We start from the raw sequence: 19,554 nt of genomic DNA, 5'->3' as shown, positions 1-19,554 counted from the left end.
CACAGCAAAATAGCTAAAAACATAAAGACAAGGAGTTAGAAAATATAGTTTAAAAAGATTAGTTTTTAACCTGCTTTTTAAAAGAGTCCATAGATCTCAGGCTCAGTGGGAAAGCATAAGCTCCGTCTCCTTTAGTTCTCATCCTCAACCCTGAGACAACTTACTCACTAACCGCAGTGCTCTCCTTTTTCCAGCTTTGCCTGAAGTCTAAAGCTATTGGGAGCATTTATTCTCCGTGGTCGGAGCGGTGTCTGGATCCTGCCCAGGAAGAGGCTGCTTGGAAAACACAAATGTGGGAAACATACCTTACAATTTAAAAAAAAGTAAGAAAAAAAAACAAAACCACAAACCAAAAAACAATTAAAAAAAAAAAATGCATATCTTAAAAGCTCGACTGAATGACCGACCACACCGACCAACACCAATCCAGTCCAACCCTAGCTAGATGATGTTGGGGCCCAGCTGATGTCAGCCCCTTTTTGCAGATGGTGCATGCTTCTGGTGGCAACACAGGGGTGATGCTGTCCTGATCCTTTTCTCCCATGGCCTTCATTTCCCCACTCTTTGTTCGTCTGCCGCGTGGAAAAGTATTAACATGTTCAAAATTATGTATAACAAATGAAAAATAAGTACACTTCGCACAGAGACCGGGGCAGCAAGGACGTCTTGGAAAAAGTGATTTCTGTTCAGAGCGTCTGTTTTAATCCAGTCGTTTTAGAGTTGTAAGGTATTTGTGGGTGGGGTTTATGGGAACGCGAGCAACTAATGTAAAGTTAATATTAGATTTTAACACCAGATTTAAGTGTCAGATTTGAGTATCTGCACACGATGTTTTAAAGGGGTTCAGGTGTTACTGAAGGGACCTTTATTTTTATTTTGCTTTTTTGTAATATGTATTCTGAAAAACGTTTTATCTCCTGAACGAGGGATAGTGTTTTAAAGTATTTTGTGTTGGAAAAAAATCATTTTTAATCAAGAGGGGTTTTATTTAACAGAATTGTGTATAAATGGATATTTATGTAGGACAAAGGGGGGTGGAGGGGGGCATGATTTACTTCTGAGGTGTAGGTAGGGGAGCTGAAGATGAGTGTGACGGTGTTTTCGGCTTCTTTTTTTTTTCGTTTTTTTTGGTCCCAAAGTGTAAATACAAACATATTCACATGCAACATGCATGCACACACACACACACATTCAAAGTCCCTGTGCTCCAGCCTTTGAGGTTGAGCCCTTCCTGAGCTTTAGACACGGCATCCAGGCCAGCTCATCCTGAAGTTGCAGAAGGCCTCCATCTGTCTGCCCTGCACTGTGTGCATTTGAACACTAGGCAGCGCCATTGGTCAAAGTCTAAAGCTCCTCACGTCTCTAAACTACCTGGTCTGAAAGCATGGATGCTCTCAATCTAACTCTTTAGTTTTTTTTCTTTAGTTTAGTTTGTGTGTGTCTGCGTGTGTGTATTTGATGTGAAGCATGATTTATCTTAACTCTCTGATGGCCTGTACTGTTTTTGCACAGACACTTAAGACTCGATGCTGTTGTGGTCGCTCTTCTGAGGGAGTGAACCTTTCTGCAACTTCAGGTTATGCTTGCCAAAATCCTTCCCCTTCACCCTACCTCTGCCACTCTACTTTCATCATTCCTTCCCTTTTACAATCTCCACATTTGTCGTGACCTTTGCTAACCAGCCCTTACTACCATCTTAGTAGCACCACGACGTGTGATGATGATGTCACCCTTATGCCTGTCTCTTGTTCTGATTGTGTTCTTGAAATAATTTGTATATCGTCAGTCTTGGCTTGCTGTACTTCTGTGTGAAGTCCTGGCATTATTACAAAAAAAAGAAAAAAAAAAAGCATGTTTAAAAAGGAATGCAGCCGAGGGATTGGACAGGAGGAAATTTTAAAAAAGGCACGATGGGAAGAGGGCTACACTGGCTAGAGGGCTCTGGGACCTTCGCTGATCAACTGCAGTCAGTGAATTTGGCCCCGTTTAGTTTTGGTTTTTTGTCAGATTCTGTTGTAAATGTTGTAGCTGTTAGTGTTTTGATCTAATCTTTGATATTTTCCATTTGTTTTATGCAGAGGTTAAAAATATTAAGGGTTTGAATTGAATGGAGATTCATCCCCTCACACACAGATCACTGCACACACCGAATGCTGAAATGTTGGGATAAAGATTTCCTCTTGTTAAATATTTTTGGAATTCACATCATGAAAGCACATGAGATCAAAGATTCTGCCTGAAAAAAAATAACAAAAAATAACATATCTGTGTGTCAGTGGTTAAACTTTGCAGCACTGTTTTTTCACTGTGTCGTAGAAACTTTGTGAGTGTGTGACTTTGTACCAGTGGAGGGGTGAGGCTTGCTATCTGTCCTGTCCCGTCCCGTGCGGCGCCGCTTAATAGTAACTCATGCACCACCCGTCCTGTTGCTGGTGGTCACCTAAGAGCAGAAACCACATCAATGCTTCGGACCATCACATATCTGTGCGCTAACACGGTCAACAGACTGTTAAAAAAAAAAAAAAAAAGTAAATAAATTTAAATCATATGTGAGCCCCACCCTACTGTATCAAGCGCCTGTGCTGTGGACATATCTGACATGCCATGAAAACTGTGTCTCCTCCCACTTTTTGCACCACAATGAAGCGTTGTAAAACCAGTACTGAAACTATGTGATGTTTTGTATGGTTCAGTAGTTCCATTTGTGCTCAGTTGTTTGTTGATACCACAAATTGATGAGATGCTTTTCTTTCATTGTGCGTGTCTGTGTGTGCGTATGTGCGTGCGCTCGTTTCCACGCTTATGAGAATGTTTAAATGGAATGGGGAGAATGCAGTTAGGCTTTAACGATTATCTTAAAAGGAGGGGAATTTATCAGAGTTTGCCAAAGTATTTGGACAGTTGACATCAAGCTCTTTTGGTCAATTATGACAAAACCAAACTAGACAAATATTTTTGATATGTTGTAGCAGAGAAAGCCAAGGCAAAACCAAAAATATTAAAGGTTGAATTCCATTAAGTTTTGCACTCACCTCTGATCTGCTTTTGTTAGGCTGGAAGTGAGCCATCATTGATGTTAATATGTGAGCTGCACAGGCTTAACAAATAAGTTTTCAGTTAAACGTTAACAGTGATTCGTCAACGTTTGTGACCTTACAGTGAGTCTGCTCACGACTTTAGTCACACAGGTGGTGTGCAGATCATCTGCATCCTGCTGCAACTCCATATTTTTTATTCTTGGACTTTTACTGACTTTATTATTCAACTTAAAACAATTCTGTCCCGTCCCCCTCCTTTAAGGTAACTTTTTTTCCTGATTGGCTGCCCCTCACCAACAGAAGGTTTGAACAGGAAGTGGATAGAGCTGCTATGCTCATCCAGAGTTTTGCGCATTAAATATTAACTAACATGAACCAGAGCTAAGAGCCTGAGATTTTGGGTTGTGCATATGCTTACCTGGTTACTTTGAATTGGGTGTGTTTAGTAAAAAAGAAAAAAATATTATGGAAAAAAAATATAGAAAATATAATGGGTTCACTTTAAATTTCATCTCCACTTTCTTTGATCATAATTAACCTTAAAAATTAGATATTTCTCGTGTTTTGCTTAATTGCAGGTGGCAACAACAAGCCAAGACAGGGATCGCTAGTAGCAAGTTACAATGGATCTAAACACTGCGTATGATGATTTTAGAAATATCCACTTTCACAAAGCATCTTTAATTAACATGGTCCAAATTTTATAATTCATGCAGTTTCAAAGAATCTTTTTCCCGACCTTAAGTATAAACTTATCTGTGAGTCATTTGATTTTTGAATCCTGACCTAGAATAATAAAGACCTGAAGATCTAGTTTTGGTTTCTCAGTTTTCCAGTTTCGGTCACACCACATATAATCCGTATTTCTCCTTGGCTGATGTCAGCTGTTGGATAAATCAGCTGCCTGATCACTTTAGGGCACAGATTAACTTTGGAAAAAGCACCAAATACATATAAGAGAATAATGATTCCCTATACTTCAAGTAGCTTACCTGCATTTGAATTCTTTTAAAAGTCCTATTGTGTTCAGCAGTCAGGCTCTCCAAATACTTTGGCAAATGTGTTAAGAGTGTACCCGAGTGAACCGAGGAGCTGAAAAGATTTGTGAAATGCTTAAAACAGATGTTTAAAGAGGATAATTTAAAAACCACAATCTTTAACAGCAACACTATATATGCAGTTTTACAAATGGAAGAAATATGCATGTCTACTTTCCGGTAATTTTTCACTGTTTACTTGATAAAGAAATGGAAACCTATGTTATTTGCATCCTCAAGGTTATGAAAAGGCTGAGATGTTAAAATCAAGTGATGTTAAATCGCTTTAAAATGCTTAAAAGATTAGCAGAAGCCTTAGCTTTTATGTGCCCCTTGAAAGTGAATTTATTGCATTGTAACCTTACAATAAAAAAAAGGGGGGAACATATGTCTGAGTTTCAATTGGATGCTGGATTTTTGCATGACCATACAGTTAATAAACATACATTAAAAAAAAAAGTGGTGTGGATGTTTTTTTTATTCAAAGCTTTACTGTTAATGTAAATTTTTTTGCAATATAAACAATGTTAATATATAACTGTGGAGAAAACTACGCCTGCAATGAGATTAAAGCAAGTTACTTACATTAGGTTTTACTGTATGTTGCTAAAATGTGTTCATTACCCAACCCACTCTAAGGTCTGTTGGTAGTTAAAGGTAACATGAAATTACACAGAATATATTAGTTCATCCAGTTCTGTACCAAAACCCACTTCTAGGGTGCACCGAACACCCCCTGATTCAGCCTACATCGCCTCCCATGTGCTCACAGGGGCACAAAGTCCAGTCTTCATACATGTTTTTTTAAAGTTTGTCAAGTTAAATGGGCCCTGGGAGACAAAACACAATGTTCTATTTTCAGAGAAAATTAGAGGCTTTTTTTAATGATCAGTATAAGTAAGAAGGGATAATTTGCAAGCACGCTGCAGAACATTTTAACTACTGTTTGCAGCAGAAAATACGTTACTCGGCTTTAAGAACCATACCTCTGACTCCTGGTCATCCTTCTCCCATCAGTGAGCCTGGATGAGGTTCGATTCCATCGCTGACTTGATGGTTTGAAGTTGGCCGAATGTGAAGACGTTAATGGGTATTTTATAACAAAGTCTGTTACATAATTATTCCCTTCATGCCTACATCATGATGGAAAAATTTATTGCAGCACTTCAGTACTAGACTGCATTAACTTTTAACTATGCGTATCTACTAAAGTTACAAATTAACGTTACACTACACCAGCTAGGAAGACGACTCTGGCTATTTTATACATATTTGGGGTATTTAAATCTGACTGTGTGAAGTTACTCACACACCAGTTCTGCTAAAATGTAAAAACGCAGAAATCTAGAGTAATTCAGCAGTAAGATAAACAACCAAGTACTGCAAGAACAGCATTTGAGTTGCTGTGTTTTTCACCTTTGAAAAAGGAAAGAACCACAAACAGTAGATCAAATTGAACTCCAACACGATTAGCACTGCAGCGCTGTTGTATTAGACTACACTCTCATAACAGAGTACCCCGACTATATATACACATGCACACACAATGAACCAAGAGCGCACACAGATAGTCTTGATGAATTTTAATTACATCAAATGAATTCATGTAAAAGTGGAAAAGGAGGAAAACACTGGGTCTCATCACTGCCAACATGTTCAACACAACAGAAGTCTGCACATGCTCCGTTTGCACTGGGCAGGCCGCAGGTCACCTGTACTTCAGACAGATTTATTAAACACTTCCTTACGGAGTGCCTTTTTAGAAAGTAAAGACTATGTGCTTTTACAGTTATTCTCTGGATTAGAGCAGCAATGGAAGTGATAAATGAGATGCTTCAGCGCCATTTGGTGAAATGAAAATGAAGAGTGAAGATGAACTACATTGTAGGGTTTTTTTCCTCAGGGTGTGTCTCTGCCTTATAGGTGACCTGAAACACTCCCATGATAAGTCTCTACCCTCTCTCTCTCACACTACCTTCACTCAATCAAGCTGTCATGGCTTCCTGTCCGAGTCCATTTGGCATCCTGGCATGTTTCCATTGAACACTGTTCTCTTTGATTGGATAAAGGAAGCGGGATGATTGATTGATTGCTCCATGCAGATTGTGATTCTCCGGACATGCTTCATGTTGTCTTTGTTTGTGCATTCTGCCCAGTCACAAAATGTTTTATGACCATGGCACTGGGCAGAAGAAGGTCTGTCTCACTGGTTCAAGGTTGCCCTGTTGGCTGTTGTGTGAACACTGGCACTTTAATTTTAGTCCACAGAGACTAGTGCATGGCTAACTGTCCGTCACACTGAAGGACAAGTGGCAGTGCAATCTGCCATCGGAGTCTTAGTGGAAAGAAAACAAAAACTGTCACTGTAACATTTTCTAATAATTTTAAGTTGTTTCCTTGATTCAAGGAAGAAAGAAGAAAACAGAGAAGGAAGCCACTTTTCTCTACTGAAGTGTCCTGGGTTAAAAAAAAAATGGGGGGGGGGGAGACAGGCTTTTACAATCTTTTCTCACTGTAGACGGTCTCAGCAGATTCACTCTACTAGGCTTCAGACACACAGCTCCAAGGCCACCTTTCTCTGAGTCCCAAGCAAGCAAAGAGGAGTAGAGAGAATTGGAAAGAAAGATGAAAAGAAAGTTGAGAAAAATAAAAGAAGGAAAGGAGATGGAAAACAGAGAAAGGAGAAAGTTAAAGATCAGAAGCTGTACCAGCAAAGACAGAGACGTAACAAGGGAACACAGAAGGACGCCTGGATCTACATGCAAGGGGGAAGGATTTGAGCGCTACACCAAAGCCATGCAGCAACAATAAGCAGCCTGCAAACACCGACTTCTTCACTCAGCAGTTGCCAACAGCATGAGATGCTTTATGAAGGAGTGGGAAACGGTGAGCTGCTGGAGCCCAATGGCTCGTCTTGTCGAGGGATTTGAAAACCAAGGGGGGGGGGGAAGCAGCATCCACTCAGAGCTACACGGTAAAATGGCCCATATGCCATGCAGACGGGTCCTATCAGGCTCCTTGAACAGGCGTTTGGCACCACAGGGACAGTGAGGGGATGGACAGGACAGTGAGGGAGAGGGTAACAGCTTAGAGAAGCAGGGGAAAGCAAGCGCACAGCAGGATGGATGACATCTGTTACACCATGTTTTAGGTTCCCATGGAGACAAGACTGACCCCGCCCTCCACCCCCCTCCCCCTTCTCCCCCCGCTCGCTCACTCACCACGCGCTCACAGCATGGTAGCAGACAGACGAGGGTGGGGGGGACAGGGTTTAGCAGCTTTGCTGCGGCTCCCCGCTCCTGCTTTTAGACTTTCTGCCCTCCACATCTGTAGGACAAAGGCAACGCTTATGTTACATCTGCAGAGTGATGACAGACCATTTTCATTTACTTCATACCTGCGGATACTTTGAATCAAGATAAATACAATATAGCAACTAAAGAGTACAAAAGCAGAAATAAATAAGGACGTAGATACAGGCAGTTCAACTACTATTGGCACAATATGTAGTGCTCGTCTTTGATTATAACTTAATGATAGCAGTCTATACAAGATAGGTCAGTCTCAAATATCACCTCAAGTTATCCAACTTGTGGCGTGTCAGGAGAAAATACCAAAAGGAATGATGTTCGCTTCATTCACAAAACAACCTCAAACGAATCAACTTACATTATCGACTCCACGTTCTAAAAAAAAATAATTAAAATACCCCCAAACAATCAGAAACTGCGTAAAACCAAATCACTATTATCATGCTGTGTTCTGTGTCCTCTCCGTCAACTTTCACGTTTCAAACTAAAAATGCCGCTCTGATTGTTTTGGGAATGAAGCTTCATCATTTTGTCACCAGCCCAGGAGGTCAGTTTAGATCCACCAGATCATATTAATCCATTTGCAGAGGGGAGCAAACACTCCAGTGAATGTGTACACAGCAAAGAAAAACAGAAAAAATATCAAATGTAAAAAACAAAAAACAAACAGCACACAACATCATAAGAAACAAACGTATGAAAACCATTTTGATCACAGCAATCCAAATGAAAGTTTCAGGTCAAACAGACAAAACAAAGCCATGCAATTTAGGAGGTGAAAAGTGGGACTTGCCAAGAATCACCATAATAAACAGAAAATGCAAAGTGAACCTATTATCTGACTTTACTATGAAGAAATTGCCCCAGAATGCTTTGCTCATTATGCTCATTATCGAAAACAGCTTTTCCTGCTGTTTTTATGATTCCTGGTGTGACTTGAACTGACTTGCTCGGTGTGTTCTGGCCTCAAATGAAAGCTTTAGATAATTCTATATTTCTTCTCATTCCCAAGTTAAAATGTATCGCCCCAGTGCAACAGATAATAGTATAATGTTAGCCAGGTAAAACTTATCTGATGAGGTAAAAATAATGTGTGAAAGGTTATTGGACGGAAGAACAGTCAAAGTCGGGCATCATAAAAAAGCAAATGGGGGTTAAAAAAATATTAAAAATTAAAGTCACCAATCAGCACCATAGCAAACAGGGGAAAAATGACCCACATACACTACACAGAGACAGATAGTGCTCTGATGAATACATGCAGAGGAAATGGCTTTGCTCTTTATCCATCCTTTTGTTCCTCCCTCTTCAAGTCAAGTATTAAAATCAGCAAACCAGAAACCTCCCCGTCATTTAGATACAGCCGTACTCATACCACAGAGACTCCCTCTCCTCTGGGCTCAGTGACTGATCCGGGTTATTTACACAACTCTGATCAACACCCTCACTGGATCTCATCTGGCCGTTTGATTGGCTGTGGGGGGTCTGGTTTTGGGTGCGAATGTGATGCGGCACAGGAGGAGGGTGGGTCTTATTTGTAACAGGAGGCCCACTGATGTTGCTGACTAAGGTGGGGTTAAGAGAAAGGAAGGGGAGGTTTTTGTCTGCTGACTCACTAAAGATGGAGTCCATGAATACAGATTCTACAGTGAAGGAAGGGCCGAGGAAAGACTCAAGGGTGGAGAGGTCGGGGTCCTCCAAGCTATGGCAAGGTAAGCTGACTGACTTGGGCATGGGGGTGATGGTGGTGAGGGGTCCCTTAAGGTTGGTGCTGTTGGGGTGGTACTCACTGGGTGTGGGCTGCGAGCGTAGCCCAGCCCTGGTGGAAGCAGCAGCAGCAGCAGCAGCAGGAGCGTCAACCGAAACGGGCTGCCGGTTGTCCTTGGACAGCAGGTCGTGGATGCTGGTACGCCGTGTGGTACCTTCAGCGGTGGAGATGACACTGCTGGCCCGGGGCAGGGTGGAGGAGGCTGAATCGAGCCGTTCGGAGACCGAGGTCGCTTTGCCCTGTGAAGACAGGCTGGCGCGGATCGGGGCGGAGCCTTTCACGCGTGTGCTCTCGGCCTTCCGCAGGGAAGGGCGTCCTGGTTGTCCGGAAGACCTCGGAGGCCGGTCAGCGCTGACTGGTGCGGCCTTCCCGCTGGACGAGCGCAGTATGCCCCGGCCCTTTGTGACAGTGCGTTCTTTCTGGCTGTGCTCAGAGGAGGTGGAGAGGCGAGGAGAGTCTACAGTGAGGTTCTCCTGACTGCCAGACTACAAAAGACAGCAAACAGCATTAAGGACAGAACAAATAACAATGGAAACATTTCACGTCCAACTCCAAACGCAATCTGAACTGACTAATAAAGAAGAACATGTTCAATTTTAGTCCATATGTAGGCTGTAATCCAATAAATCTAAGAACAGCACTTATAACAGAATTTCAGGCCTCACCTCTGCAGGATCAATACCCTCATCCAGGAACTGCTGCAGGGAAAGCACCTCGCTCCTTGGGGATCCTGTCTTCCTGATCTGGGTCTGGACTGCGCTGCCCGCGGCAGCGGATGGGTCGAGAGATCTGCGCAGCTGCAGGGGGCTCTGGTGGGAGGAGCGTGAGGAGGTGGGCTGCTGGACGGGGCTGCTGCCGCTGCTGGACCACACCTCCTGGTCCAGACTCAGGCTGAACTCGCCGCTGCTCTCGCTGTGAGGCCTGCTCAGACTGCCGTTCAGTGTGCCTGCAGGACGAGGGGAGGCATGGATTACAAGATTTCTGATTGCATTAGTAGTGATCAGACTTCCTCCACACTTTCAGAACACGCCATGCCATTTAAAAAGCATTATATTGAAAAAAATCTCATAATTTTATCTCAGATCTAATTTTATTACCATCATGAGTTATAGCTTTCTACCCAATGAAGAAAATAGAACGCCTTAAAGTTGAACCAAACCAACTTGATCACATTTTTACACAAGAAAAACAAGATGAAAGGGAGCCAAAGAAAAAGACAAGAGTAATAAGTGGATAGGAGCAGAGGAAGAGGAAAGGAGGAGCATACCTTTGCCCTCCAGAGGAGAAGTGAGGTGGGAGTTATTGTTACTATTACTACTGGTGGTCCTGTTGCTATGAAGACTGGAGGGTCTGGAGGCTGGGTAAGGGACGAGAGGTAAGACACATGCACAGATAGATTCACAGTCAGGATTTATATCTGTACACGCTTACACGTATCCACACCAACATGCACCAACGCGAGGAGTAACACGTATACGGACGCCAACACCCTGACAGAACATCTCCTGCTGGGGGAGCAGATGGCACATGCCAGGCAGAGGGACAGGAAAGGTGGCTCAATGCCAGGCTGCAGCCCCAATATGTCCATTCAATAAACAAAGGAACTACTGACAGAGAGGGCAGGGACACCCAAATATATGGACCGATTTCCCACCAATAAAGGGGAAGTGACAGACGATACAAGTGTGAGTCTGTTAGTAATTAAAGAGGAAATGACAGGCCATGTTAGGAACTGAGAAGGAAGACAAAGAGTAAAGGAAAGGTGTGAAGACAACATGAACTTGCGCTTTCCAGTGCTGACAGGGACAGCCCCAACTGAAAACCAGTGACCGTGAAATCATCTCAAACTGGTTTTCACGACATGCATGACACCAAATTAGAATTTCAAATCAACCCCAACGTTACAGATCAGTATCAGAGTCAGAAACCAGCGGATTGCTTGTGGCCCCACAGTGATCCTCAGTCCCGAGTAACTGTCACTTACTACAGATGTTACAGGACACTCTGCACATAGCGCTCAGACCAACAGCACAACGACGCAAATGGCAGGGGGACATATACCCCTGTGGCCCTGATAACAAACAAACAAACAAAAAAACATACAATGCAACACACCTAAAGGGTAACATGACAACTCAATACTGCTCAAAAATAATAAAGTTTAATGAAACGCAGATGGAAACAAAAGATAATTTACAGTGTCTGGGGGAGGGGAAAAAAATCAATACATGTCTCAAACTACCATTAGTCTCTACAACATCCGATGACCTAATGGCTCATACATTCTGAGTAACATCCGGTGTGTGAGTGAGACTGGGCGTCCTTCTCCAACCATTACAGTGATGAAGTGGGAACAACATCCTGTGGAACCAGTTTATTGACCATCAAAAGTGCAGATGTTTGCAGCACTTAAACACAACAAGAGAAATCTGTCTGTAGACCTAGCTTAAGGAATGTGTGCCAGTAGTTTGGTGGCTGTTTAGCAACTGGGTCATCTACATTAAAGCAACACAGACCTGATCAAGTGTTGCCTGGATCCAGATTAACTGCCCTGGATAACACCCTAGCGCCTGTATTAAAGTCAATCCTGCTTTCAGCAAAGGCTGATCTGTCTCCCTCTCCCCGTCTCTTTTGCTCCCATCTAACTCTAAATCAAGCTTAATCAAAGTGCAGGAAGGCAGCCCAAAGATTATCAGTGGGACTCCTGAGGACATGACCTGTTTTTTTCCCCCTCATTTCTTGTTTAAGGGGCCTTCAGATTCCAGCCTGGTGCTGAGAGACTGCAGGCGCTTTTCTTTGACACAGTTTCGTGCTGATGTCGTGTGAAGCATTACTCTACCTTGACTCTTGGGATCATCCAATGAGGCGGCGACATCCTCGCATGAGGCATTGTCTGTTGAGATAAAGAGGGCAGTCATGCTACGGCTTCTTTTCACTCTGTTCTGAACAGATTTCATCAATTAAATGAAATGAGGAAATTAACACAATGTATTTACACAAACAGGCATCCTGACCTTTGACCTGAAGCCTGTGCTTGGCTCTACTGTGACTTGAACTAGGCAGGGTGAGGGTGGCACAATCAATGGCATTGGTGGAAAAGGCGAGTTCCTTCATGCGCTGCCCACTGCGCCTGCTTCTGCCCGTCATGTTGGGATCTCCGGCTTCAGCCCCGTCTAGATTCTCACTGCTGCCCGCCCACTGAGCCTCAGGACCGCCTGCCATTGCCATGGTCTGAAGCAGGTCATTCATAGCTAGGATGGATGGGTTGGCATGAAGAAAAAAAATGAGATTAGGCATTTTAATACATTTAATCTTACCTCAAGTAATGGCTCAGGATTTATAGGCATTTTATCTTAGAGAAGTCCAAATTTAATCCATCCAGACTTTAAAGGCAAACTAAAATCAGAGAAACTGGTTGCTAAAATATCCTTACGAGGGAAGAACAACCTTGCAAAGATTTTTTACAACTTTTTTTTGTACACAGGACACTCATCTAGTACCCTCTTGGAGACAAAGGCTAAATTACCATTGGGAATGTGCCTAGAGACATTACAGGACACAGACGTGGCCTCAAAGAATCCTTCAATAATCTCTAAAAGGATTCTGTAAAAGCAAAGGTGGCGGTTATCCCGCTGCTGCCACGACAGAGCCAATCAACTGGCGAAATGGAAAATACATTAACCAATCATGTTTAAGTTTCATATAAGAAAAGAACATCTCATATTCATTGTATTAGCAAAAATGCGCTGTAATACTGTATCATGAATTGGCTCTGCTGAAATGAGAAGAGCACAGATCATGTGAGAAGTTGTGTCAGCACTGAGCCATGAGCAAAGCTGTAACGCTGTGAAACCGTGCACAGAAGGAACTACAACTTCTCTCGCCTTTCATTTAGATGAAAGCGATAAACAACTGTACAGAGGCCTTTCAAAATGGCTACCCAGTGCCGAGACTTGCTTCTCGAAGGACTCTGACAGGGCAGGGCAGGAAAATGCTCTTTAAGGCCAGATCTAGACTATAATTATCACTGGATACAAGTCAATATTCAATAATAAATTCATGCTATAGAATAACAGTTCCAAGCCTTTTAAAACTCAATGCACAAAAGCCAACAACATATCAACCAAAGTGCACGGTCGGTCACAGCCAGACACTTTCTGACATCCCTGACCGTCTCTATGCACTTTGATTACTGAGCCGACAGTGAAGAAGAAGCATGGAAACATGCAAAGCTGCTCTGAGCAACGGCGGTGGTGCTGTACACACACACACAAAATAAATAAATAAATCAGAGCGAGGCAAGCCCATGTCAGCAGAATAAGATCTGAAATGCAGCACGCTGACAGAGAAGAGAGAGAGAGACAGACAGACGGAGAGAGAGAGACAGACAGACGGAGAGAGAGAGAGACAGAATAAAGGCTCCATTTCAAGTCCTCCATGGTGAGTGCGAGCGATGATCAAGCACTTAGTGATTTTCTTTGTCATGCTGTAATCAAACACGGGAGCACGCATGAAAGGCAAACTCACAGTCTTTCCCGCTGTCTCACCTGAACACACACCCTCTCTCTCACACACACACACACACACCCCCTCTCTCTCACACACACACACACACACCCCTCTCTCACACACACACACACACCCTCTCTCACACACACACACACACCCTCTCTCACACACACACACACACACACACACACACACACACACACACACACACACACACACACACACACACACACACACACACACACACACACACACACACACACACACACACACACACACACACACACACACACACACACACACACACTTGGCCTTTCATTCAGCATACACAAACAAAATAAAACCACAAAGCACACAAGAAAGCTGCCCATTGCACATTACTGTAAGTGACCAAATGACATGGTTTTGGTCCAGAGGTGAAAATAAAACAGAAAAAAACTAAATCACCACTGTTCCTATAGTTTAGCCCTAACAAACACTAAGGTTGTCCTATTCATTCATCTGCAAATAGTGAGAGTAAAGTGACACTATACTGCTGACAGCCAGTAAAGACTTGGAAGATACTCTACAGGAGAAAGTGGCGGCGGCAGACGTGGCGGCAGAAGTGATGGGATGGGTGGGAATGACTAGGAAAAATTTTTAAGGACAAGTCACTGATGTCACCAGGTATAGCAGAGCGGCAGGGGGATGGGTATGGTGACTAAACTATAAAGAATTTAAAAATTGATCCTCTGGTAGGTCCTTTGCAGACATCTCTAAAACATGGATAAAACTCTGGAGTTTTAAACACAAATTCTGCAGATGTGACTGAAACCTGAAGTGCCTCGCTGCCACCACCCTGACATCAGTGACTGCTCCTTCTTTGTTTCTCCTAGCGCGACAAGAGGAGGGAGAGGAGGCAGATGAAGGCTAGCATGGCAGCTAACAGAGATCTTACACATGGAGCGCCGGTAGATGGCCTTGGCCTTGTCTTTGTCCTTGGATCTGTTCCTCATGAAAGGCAACCTTTTTATAGCTGTCCGATCACAGCCAGAGACAGACAGGTAGGTAGACAGGTAGGGAGGGAAGAGAGCGACAGAGTAAGGCCAGGAGGGAGGTGAAGGAAAAGCAAAATAAAAGAAAGAAAAGGAGGGTAGAACAGAGGGATGTGGTTAATGTTTTCACAGACAGAACCAGGGGAGAGAGCGCTGAGCTCCTGGACACCTTAACTGGACAACAGACAACACAAAAACTATAATATATGACTTTAAAAACATGTGGGTTATAATATTGGAGAGCCTATTAGATAGTTAATCAAGTGTAAGGTATTTCACTCTCCATATTATTAAAAATATATATACACACACACACTTTATTGGATGCCCTTTGGATGGACTGAAATGCCTTCCACTGACTTTCTATATGTTCTGTATTTAAGGGCAGACTTTTGTATATAAAAAAAAACTACATTATGTAAACAATAGGAAAACAGACACACATGATGCAAAACACGCACCGTCTGCTGCACACAAGCAGCATCATCCGCACATTCTCATGTTAATGGTTTTGACCACTGTATATTACATTCTCAACTTATTTCCAAGCATTACATTCTGTACACAACACAACACATTCCACACCTATATGAGACAACAAGATGAAAATTATTAAAGGGTGCAATCAGGAGAAGAAGAAGGGGCAGGCTAACAGCAAAAAATAGCACTACAGTGTTTCCAGCAAAGACTTTCCCAAGAACCTCAAAGAATGAGAAGTTTATAGCTGCTGTTCCAGCACACTCGACTGTGTAATTTCTGTACTGTACGCAAGTGTTTTAGCAAATGTTACTACGTGGTTGTTAAAGGCTACATTCTCTTTGTCTTACCTCTTATCTTGTGTGTTGTGAAAAACATACAAACTCGTTACACTAACTGACAACTTTGTGCTACATAGCAGACCTATGTGGTTTAGTTGTTACTTGGTGATTACAGTTCATGTCAGTACAACTGAAAACAACCAACCAAGCCAGGTCGCGATAACCAGGCAATGCATTGCACCTTTTAATATCTACGATGCTATGATACAGGACGTTTCTTATTTACGAGTGAGCTGAACAGATCGACAGGTTACCTGAGAGCAAAGCATCTTGGGATTAGATTTTTTTCCAATATTTAAACCATGAGGTGCACTTGATTCAGCTCGACCTTGAGCGAGTATGCTGGTAACGTAAATGTAGTCCAGATTTCTGCAAATTCCAAGATTTTAAATCTTACAGCTTAGCAACTGACAATGACTCCAGTGACACGAGGCAAAAGTCTTAAAGCGACTTTTCTTCAGAAATGGTGGACATCCCCTTGAAAATGTTGCCAGTAACTACATAAAATAATACTATTCTTCAGTGATCGAGTTTAATAGTATTGGTAACAGCTGACTGAGTGCACCTCAATTTGTTTCAAACACAAGAAATGCTTCTGCATCTTTAACCAGGTCTGAGGTCAAGAGTCAGCCTGCACAGCTCAGCCGTAATCTCTACGACAGCTGAGTGATATGGACAATGGACTCACGAAAACATGCCCTGAAAGACGTGATAGTCGGGTCACAAACCCCTCCCACCCTCCCCATCCGCAGCATACCATTGGAGGAACCCTGCACTTGGGCATGAGACTGCTGCCCTCTCCTCCCTTTGCAGAGAGAGAGATATAAAGAAGCAAAGGAGCAGTTAGGAGGAAAGACCCATTCAGTCACTCAGGCATACAAAGCCACACTCACAAAGTGGACCATTATGTGTCAATGAAGAAAGTTCAGCATCAAATTAAAGCTGTTAGCAAATGTTTCACTAATTCTGTGTGTACTATGAAACAGTATTTTATCAGTTTCCTTTTTTTTGTAACAAAAAAAATATTGTTAACACTTTAAAAGAAGTTCCTTCAGTGATGGTTGAAACCATAACTGTGCAACCTTGTGTGTGTGTGTGTGTGTGTGTGTGTGTGTGGTTCTTTCAGACTCACTGCTGCTACTCTTGTGTGAGAGCGTGTCATCTAGCGAGTTGGTGCCCGAGCCTATGGATGAGCTGTCCTGGCTGTCCTGGGGAAAAATCAGAAAACTGTCTCCAGACTCTGATCGAGATGGAGTCAGTGTGAGAGACCGCATCCTCTCCCGGCTCTTCGGCTTGATCAGCTTCTTCATCTTTAGAGTAATCCAGTTGCCGCGCCTGTAAAGCAGAGATGAGACAGACACTCAATAACAGACGAAGAAAAGGAAATAGGATTTTAAAAATCAATACATAATCATATAGAGGATATATAAAGGCTAGATGCATTTTAAATGTCCCATGCGTTTTATTTTAGGCTTCATTTGAGCACCCAAATGATTATCAGGGTTAAGAAAAAAAAGTTTCAATATACAGCTGTATGATGCTCTGCAGATAATAAATATTTGATGCACGCCCTTCCTGGTGCTGCATTGCTTTTCCATCTCAAAATACAAGACAGCAAGTATGCAGAACTTTACCAGTTTGACTCAATTCTATGTAATTTAAAGGAAAAATTATGCACCTGCGTGGAGGTGAAGGGTCATAGAACTTGTACTGGTCCATGATCTTCTCCTCCAACTTCTCTTTCTGCCTCCTCAGCTCATTCAGCTTATCTCTGAAGGTTGGACAATGAGAAGATAAAAGTACAGTAAAAGCAGACGAGAATGCAGCACATTTGCATTTACAAACACAGACACAAAGAAATATGCCAGAATCATATGGGTTTTACATGTATTGTCTTTGCTCTACGTGGAACAGGTCCTTGCTCTCCATGGTCTGCTCCAGCAGTGTGCGATTTTGTAACATCAAAGTCTGGATTTGATCCAACAGGTGACGGTTCTCTTCCTCCAAGTTTCCCTTCAGCTGGCTCAACAACTAACACAAGCACAGACAGATACATTCATATTTGGCTTTAGAAGCAGTGTTTTGAAATCTGATACATTAAAAAGGTAGACACCATGAGAAAAACCTGAAGGGAAGAGAGGAGACTCATTACCTCACACTGGTTGGTTAGCTTGGTGGAGGTGATGTCCAGCTGCTGGTACTGCTCCTTCAGTTTAGAAAACTCAGCCTCCAGCTTGGTTTGCTCCAGCTTTGCACTGTTCAACTGGCTCTTTAGGTTTTTATGGTCCAGCTGGAGATTTTCATTGTCCTTCAAGAGCTGACGATAGGTGCTATTCAACCTGAGGAGAGAGAAAATGGACTCCTCAGTATAAGGCCTCATGCATTTAATTCAGTCCCTTTGATAAATTAGTGCTAATGTGAGCATAATGTTTAAGGTTATGGAAAAAAGGTTGAGCTGACCTATCATTTTCCTCTTTGAGCAGTTTGTACTGGTCAGCTGTAGCTTGGTGGGTCTGATTCTCCAGGGCCATCTTTTCCTGCTGCTCCTTCAGATTTTTCTCCAGCTCCTCCAGCTCCCCCTTTCTCCGCAAGAGCTGTTTGTACCTGCATACACAAACAGACACACACTTTAACACTTATTTCGTTAGGTCCAGGACCATATTTCCTTGCAAAAGGCGGCCAAACTACAAACTAAAGTCACAAATGAGACTTGAGCTGTAATTAGACTTGAGCATGTGCCCATCCCAAGCTCCTAAACCACATCTCACTTGTCCTCCAAGTCCCTGTGCTGCTGTTCCAGGCTCTTGTGGGAGGTCTTCAGGCCACCGTGTTTCCCGATCAGCGCTTCATATTCAGCTGCCTGCCTCTCGTGGAGCGCTGCCAGCTTCTCGTGATCGCGCAGCAGCAGTTCGTAGGTAGCCCTCAGCTCCTCTTTCTCCCTCAGCGCTCCTTCACGCTCTCCCTCCACACTGCTCTGCTGGCTCTGCAGCTGGGCGTTCTGGGCCATCAGGGATGCGCTCTGTGAGCTCAGAGTTGAGTTTTCCACCTATGAAGAGGACAAATGCAGAGGGAGAAAAGGACATATCACGTAAAGAGGTGATAAGAGTGAAGTGTGGTGTGTGAATAAGAACGTTATTAAGCCCCTTAAATCAAACATCAAAGAACTTGGAAGCAGTAGCTGATGGGACTTTGGTCTGTAGGGGGCACTCTTCCCTCACCTGCTCTCCTGCTTCAAAGCACTACAAAACATCGGCATGAAAGCTGTTTCTTTGCTTGTTTTCCTTTATGATCACAGCAGCACCCAGGTCTCAAATCCCTCTACAGTCATGACTACTGTGTTATTCACACTATGAACACACACACACAGTCCTGGTGTTGCTACAATTTCTACCTTTTTTTAAAAACTCTTAACTACCTCTAGCCCACCCCACATACAAATGTCCTCAAACAGTGCCCAATTCAAAGCAACACAAGCAAACAGAGAAATAGCTACTGTGTAAATCCCTCCACCCTTAAGAAGGGTTTGAATTACTGCCAAACGGGGAGGACAAGTGTAAATCCAGAGCAGAGAGCTAAGCAGCCGGGCAAGGCAACAGTGCAAACAGGGCAGTACACAGAGGAGCCTATAAAGGCACAATGCAGTGCCATCCAAGTCAGAATGGCTAACAGAGCTCTGTCACCTACTATATGCATGGTTGCCAGCTTTCTGCAAAGTCAACTGCTACAGAACCCAAACTCTCTGTAGAGAGTAGAGAGCTTCATGGAAAGGGTTTTAATGGCATAGCAGCTGCATTCAAGCCTTACTTCACCAAACAGAAAAAAATGGTTGGATGCAGTGGTGCAAAGCACTCCACCATTGGACTACAGAGCAGTGGAGGCGTGTTCTCAGGAGTGATGAGTTTGGGTTTGGCGGTTGCCAGAAGAACGGTACTTGCCTCACTGCACTGAGACAAGTATAAAGTTTGGGCGATGCGGGATTATGGTGTAGGGCTGTTCTGTGGGAGCTGGGCCCCAGTGAAAGAAACTCTTAATGTTTCAG

At 43.2% G+C, this 19,554-nt stretch overlaps 2 protein-coding genes across 28 annotated transcripts in view; one reads left to right on the top strand and one right to left on the bottom strand.

The window, feature by feature from the left end:
* The window catches only part of LOC116325748 (calcium/calmodulin-dependent protein kinase type II subunit gamma-like), an 82,600-nt gene extending 78,066 nt beyond the window's left edge, over nt 1–4,534 (top strand). For all 20 annotated transcript variants that reach the window (XM_039622009.1, XM_031746746.2, XM_039622010.1 and 17 more), the window contains one exon: nt 195–4,534. The gene's annotated coding sequence lies outside the window, so the exon portion shown is untranslated. The remainder of the gene's footprint in view (nt 1–194) is intronic.
* Nucleotides 4,535–5,643: 1,109 nt separating this feature from the next.
* Nucleotides 5,644–19,554, bottom strand: part of LOC116325791 (girdin) — a 63,696-nt gene continuing 49,785 nt past the window's right edge. For 2 of the 8 annotated variants that reach the window (XM_031746805.2, XM_039621567.1), the window contains 13 exons: nt 18,284–18,561; nt 17,976–18,119; nt 17,668–17,854; nt 17,401–17,546; nt 17,194–17,286; nt 16,648–16,850; nt 14,601–14,678; nt 12,169–12,405; nt 11,994–12,047; nt 11,139–11,225; nt 10,422–10,511; nt 9,820–10,100; nt 5,644–9,639 (listed from right to left, as the gene is read on the bottom strand). In XM_031746805.2, the coding sequence (XP_031602665.1) occupies nt 8,740–9,639; nt 9,820–10,100; nt 10,422–10,511; nt 11,139–11,225; nt 11,994–12,047; nt 12,169–12,405; nt 14,601–14,678; nt 16,648–16,850; nt 17,194–17,286; nt 17,401–17,546; nt 17,668–17,854; nt 17,976–18,119; nt 18,284–18,561 (2,778 nt within the window). In that variant the 3' untranslated portion in view covers nt 5,644–8,739. The remainder of the gene's footprint in view (nt 9,640–9,819; nt 10,101–10,421; nt 10,512–11,138; nt 11,226–11,993; nt 12,048–12,168; nt 12,406–14,600; nt 14,679–16,647; nt 16,851–17,193; nt 17,287–17,400; nt 17,547–17,667; nt 17,855–17,975; nt 18,120–18,283; nt 18,562–19,554) is intronic. The other 6 variants (XR_005615298.1, XM_039621568.1, XM_039621565.1 and 3 more) reach the window with 6 other exon arrangements.

Source organism: Oreochromis aureus, linkage group 13, assembly GCF_013358895.1.
Source record: "Oreochromis aureus strain Israel breed Guangdong linkage group 13, ZZ_aureus, whole genome shotgun sequence".
Taxonomy (NCBI): Eukaryota; Metazoa; Chordata; class Actinopteri; order Cichliformes; family Cichlidae; genus Oreochromis; species Oreochromis aureus.
Note: the sequence above shows the minus strand (reverse complement) of the source record. Positions and strands in the feature narration are given on the sequence as shown.